The sequence below is a fragment of the Sinocyclocheilus grahami genome, unplaced genomic scaffold, assembly GCF_001515645.1.
Source record: "Sinocyclocheilus grahami isolate Dianchi unplaced genomic scaffold, SAMN03320097.WGS_v1.1 scaffold44.1, whole genome shotgun sequence".
Lineage (NCBI taxonomy): Eukaryota > Metazoa > Chordata > Actinopteri > Cypriniformes > Cyprinidae > Sinocyclocheilus > Sinocyclocheilus grahami.
The window spans coordinates 2,281,339-2,286,420 of record NW_015505223.1 but is presented as its reverse complement, the minus strand read 5'-3'; the positions used below and the strand labels follow the sequence as shown (position 1 = coordinate 2,286,420).

Genomic DNA, 5,082 nt, shown 5'->3' with positions numbered 1-5,082 from the left:
ATTTATAATTTCCTTCAGTTTAATTTAAATGTGCAATTAAAATAAATAAAAAATAAATGTATATTTTAAAGTTTAGAATTAGACAGCCTTGCGTTGTGTAGACAACTGTAGAGTGAAAATGACCCCAACCCACCACCTAGTGTCCAACCTACTCTAATACTATTATAACCTGTTTAAATGTGAACAAGGGATTTACAACATTAAAGAAATCCTTTATTTATAACATGTACATGAAAAATCTAAAAGATTAGACACAACTATGGGACACGGTCGTGCAGCAGCGAGCAACAGTGAAAGCAACCTCAAGGTTGTAAATGTGTGAAATTGTATAGGGCCCCATTCCTGTATTTTGCCTGGGGCCCCCAAATCACCAAATCCGCCACTGCTTTTAGGCTGCGTTTACACTGCAAGTCTTAATGCACAGATCCGATCTTTTGACCATATCCGATTTTTTGGCACGTCTGTTCATTTTATCTCAATAAAATGCGAGTGCATACAGCACGCCGGAATTAAAAATCTTTATGAGCAAACGTGTCGCCCTCGCATTGGGAGTTCTGTGGAGAATCGGATATGTGTGTTTAGACGTAGGTCGGATGTCCAGATATCAGATGTGTATCCGATTAAAATACACATTTGGAAGTGGCTCAGATCGGATGCAAAAAAATCGGATCTCGTGCGGGTTTTTGTGTTATACACGTGTGCAACAAATTCCGATCGGTGTCAGATGTGAGCGAAAGATCGGATTTTTTGTGCCAGTGTAAATGCAGCCTTGGATTACTTTTGACCTAAAATATATTTCATTCTTTGTTATCAAAGAATGACAACAGAGCAAAGAGCAAAACACCTTTCTGGAGGCACTCCAACAATCTTTATTTACAGCTTTTGACAGTGTACTGTGTATTTTTAAGTGCATTTCTGTGGTTGTATATGAGGCATATTGAGTTGAATTTGATCAGCGACAGTAAGAAATGTAAAACAATATAACATTTTTCATATAGATATGAATGGGAAAAATTCAAGATGGCGATCAGTTAAAAGAGCCAATCCTCTTTGATTGAGACATTGCCTGTTTTTAATTCTACAATGAATATGTAGCAACATCTGAGCTACAGAAGCAAATTTTATGATACCAAACACATAATTATAATCACGGATCTAAATACGAAAGAACATCAGCATGCAATATCAGATATTTATACAAATAATTCAAAGATACTGCCACTATTTTCAACTGTAACAGTGAGCAACCACTTAGAGCATCACTTACATTTACTTCAGAAAACATAAGAATCTAGTTTGATCTGTTTTTGCAGGTTTATGTCATGTTTTGATGAAACACACCTCATCCTCTTTCTCTCGCCTCCTGGCCTCCTCTGCACACCTCTGGAGCTCCTCCTGGATCCTCTGTGCATATCTGCAGTCCTCCTCCTCCCTGTAAACGAGACAGACAGTTTCATTTAATGTAAGATATTTATAATATATGCTTTTTGCTTTCCTCTTTTGTGTCAATTGCAATGTTTAAAAAAATATATATATTTTTTTTTTCCAGCAAGGATGCCTTAAATTGATTAAAAGTGACAGTAAAGATTTTATAATTCAACAAAAGATTCTATTTCAAATAAATGCTGTTCTTTTGAACTTTCTATTAATCTAAGAATACAATAAAATGCATCCCAATTTCAACAAAAACAGCTGTTTTCAACATCAATAATAATAAATGTTTCTTAAGCAAATCAGCATATTAGAACGATTTCTGAAGGATCATGTGACACTGAAGACTGGAGTAATGATGCTGAAAATTCAGCTTTGTATCACAGGAATAAATGACATTTTAAAATGTATTCAAATAGAAAACACATAGTAATTTGTAATAAAATTTCACAATATTACTGCCTTTACTGTATTTTTGATCAAATACATGCAGCCCTGGTGAGCATAAATCTTAAAAAAACTACTTTTAAAAAGTAAACAAGTTCATACACCATATAAGTGGTGCAAATCAGTGGAAAAATCTAACTTTACTGAATGCCATGCTGACTTTACTCGCAAGCTCCAAACATTTTTTCCTGTGAATTTTCATCTTACGCCACACAATATACAAACGAATCAAGTTATACAACACGAATGAGTCAACGCATCTGTTTCCACAAAGTAATTTGAATATCCTAAATGTCTGTGGTTTTTCCATGTTGCTGCCTGAGTAATTTGGGACATGTGTCGAGGCCTGACGAATGCTTACAGCTGCCGCAGGTCCTGGCGGAGATTCATTCGCTGTTCCTCTTCCTCCTGCAGCCTCCGGGCCAAGCGAACATCGTTCTGCACCGCCTGGTTCTTCTGGATGTTGGTGCTGTAGAACTGCTCAACTGACACGATAAAGATGAATCAGGTCTATTTTAACCCAGTAAAAAGGAAGGATGAGCGAGATTACAGGAAGAAGATGTTTATACTCACTTTCCTGCTCCTGAATACTGTGAGCCAACGCGCCGTCCTCTAACACAGAGAAACATTGGCACACTGTGGGAAAACCACAAACATACAGACAAAAGTGTTAAAAATTAGTCATTAAAGGCTACACTTATAGAGATTTTAACACATTTAAAGGGTGTTGTTAGCAAAAAGCAGAGTTGGTGCAAAGCAGAGGGTTCGAAACCTCTTTAAAGGGGTCCCCTATTATGCTAACTTAAGTTAGTCTGTAATGTTATTGTTTGCGCATAAAAAAAGATCTGCAAAGTTACAAAGCTCAAAGTCCACTTCAAAAGGAGATATTTTATTTAACAGAAATCACTTTTCAAAAACTACAACGAACGACTCGTTTGGACTACAACGCATTTTTTCTGGGATTGGTGATGTCACAAATATCGACGAATGGGACGAGACCTGGTTGAGCTGCACTAGAGAAGGCCACGAGTGTTATCACTATGTCAGAGACACGCTAGCTTTCCCAAGGCAAACGAACTTAGAGTGGTTACAATCATCCAGGTTTAAATCGCGCTCACATTTATTTGATTTTGAGCAATATTTACACTGAAGCTGGCAGGTGGCTATCGTAAGGGGTGTGACATTTCCCGACCAGGCACCGAGTGCTGCCAATCACAACACACACTGGCCCAGCTAACCAATCACAGCACATACTGGCCCAGCTAACCAATCACAGCACATTTCGTATTTCAGAAGGCGGGCCTTCATTTGATACAGGAACTATTCGAGCCGTTCATGCCAGACTGGGGAGAGAGGTGTTGTAATTGAATATCCTAAATGTCTGTGGTTTTTCCATGTTGCTGCCTGAGTAATTTGGGACATGTGTCGAGGCCTGACGAATGCTTACAGCTGCCGCAGGTCCTGGCGGAGATTCATTCGCTGTTCCTCTTCCTCCTGCAGCCTCCGGGCCAAGCGAACATCGTTCTGCACCGCCTGGTTCTTCTGGATGTTGGTGCTGTAGAACTGCTCAACTGACACGATAAAGATGAATCAGGTCTATTTTAACCCAGTAAAAAGGAAGGATGAGCGAGATTACAGGAAGAAGATGTTTATACTCACTTTCCTGCTCCTGAATACTGTGAGCCAACGCGCCGTCCTCTAACACAGAGAAACATTGGCACACTGTGGGAAAACCACAAACATACAGACAAAAGTGTTAAAAATTAGTCATTAAAGGCTACACTTATAGAGATTTTAACACATTTAAAGGGTGTTGTTAGCAAAAAGCAGAGTTGGTGCAAAGCAGAGGGTTCGAAACCTCTTTAAAGGGGTCCCCTATTATGCTAACTTAAGTTAGTCTGTAATGTTATTGTTTGCGCATAAAAAAAGATCTGCAAAGTTACAAAGCTCAAAGTCCACTTCAAAAGGAGATATTTTATTTAACAGAAATCACTTTTCAAAAACTACAACGAACGACTCGTTTGGACTACAACGCATTTTTTCTGGGATTTGTGATGTCACAAATATCGACGAATGGGACGAGACCTGGTTGAGCTGCACTAGAGAAGGCCACGAGTGTTATCACTATGTCAGAGACACGCTAGCTTTCCCAAGGCAAACGAACTTAGAGTGGTTACAATCATCCAGGTTTAAATCGCGCTCACATTTATTTGATTTTGAGCAATATTTACACTGAAGCTGGCAGGTGGCTATCGTAAGGGGTGTGACATTTCCCGACCAGGCACCGAGTGCTGCCAATCACAACACACACTGGCCCAGCTAACCAATCACAGCACATTTCGTATTTCAGAAGGCGGGCCTTCATTTGATACAGGAACTATTCAAGCCGTTCATGCCAGACTGGGGAGAGAGGTGTTGTAATAATGTAAAATATACATATGCATATGCAATACATATGCAACCTAGCAACCTAGTATGAGAGCCTGTTCTAGTACACCCCCAAAACAAAATCAAGACTTCGTAAAAGAGCATAATAGAACCCCTTTAAGCATGGTAAAATTACTGTAAACTTTATAAAACGGGACAGCAGCAATGTAAAATATACTAATGATCAATCCATTTATTTTAATAATACGCACAATAAAAATCTCTCATGAAGCAAAAAGGTTCATTAGCTGAATTTGGTCTAATTGGTGCAATATTGATTTAAATTAATTCAACATCACATGTGTCACTTTCAGGTATTTTACAGTTTCAGATCAGATTTTTAAAGCTGGAAATATTCATTTTATGAAGTGAATTCTAATTTTGCCCACATTTTAACAAGAAGTGACGCTACTAAAAAGTTGTGGCATTTTACTAATATATATATATATATATATGTAGATAGATAGATAGATAGATAGATAGATAAACAATGATGCCTTTGGTGACTAACTGCTGAATTTAAGTAAGAGTACTAAAAAGTTCAAGTGCTAAAATTAAAAATGTAAATTAAATTAAAGCTAAATAGAAATGTTGAATAAAAACAGTATGCATTAAATCCTGGCAGAAAGCCCATCGCCAATACCAACCCTAACGTGGTACAATTGAGCACACTTTTGCCATTTTAAAAATCTGATTTGGGTGTCAGGATTGCAGAACTGGCCTACAAAATGGGAAATTGTGCAAATTATGTTTAGCACAATTTTTTTGCAGGGGGGG

At 38.1% G+C, this 5,082-nt stretch overlaps 1 protein-coding gene across 4 annotated transcripts in view; it reads right to left on the bottom strand.

Annotated features, from left to right (window-relative positions):
* The window catches only part of LOC107582469 (coiled-coil domain-containing protein 50-like), a 28,154-nt gene that overhangs the window by 13,319 nt on the left and 9,753 nt on the right, over positions 1–5,082 (bottom strand). For all 4 annotated transcript variants that reach the window (XM_016268311.1, XM_016268313.1, XM_016268314.1 and 1 more), the window contains exons 3-5: positions 3,538–3,600; positions 3,326–3,449; positions 1,342–1,432 (exon numbers count right to left, since the gene is read on the bottom strand). In XM_016268311.1, the coding sequence (XP_016123797.1) occupies positions 1,342–1,432; positions 3,326–3,449; positions 3,538–3,600 (278 nt within the window). The remainder of the gene's footprint in view (positions 1–1,341; positions 1,433–3,325; positions 3,450–3,537; positions 3,601–5,082) is intronic.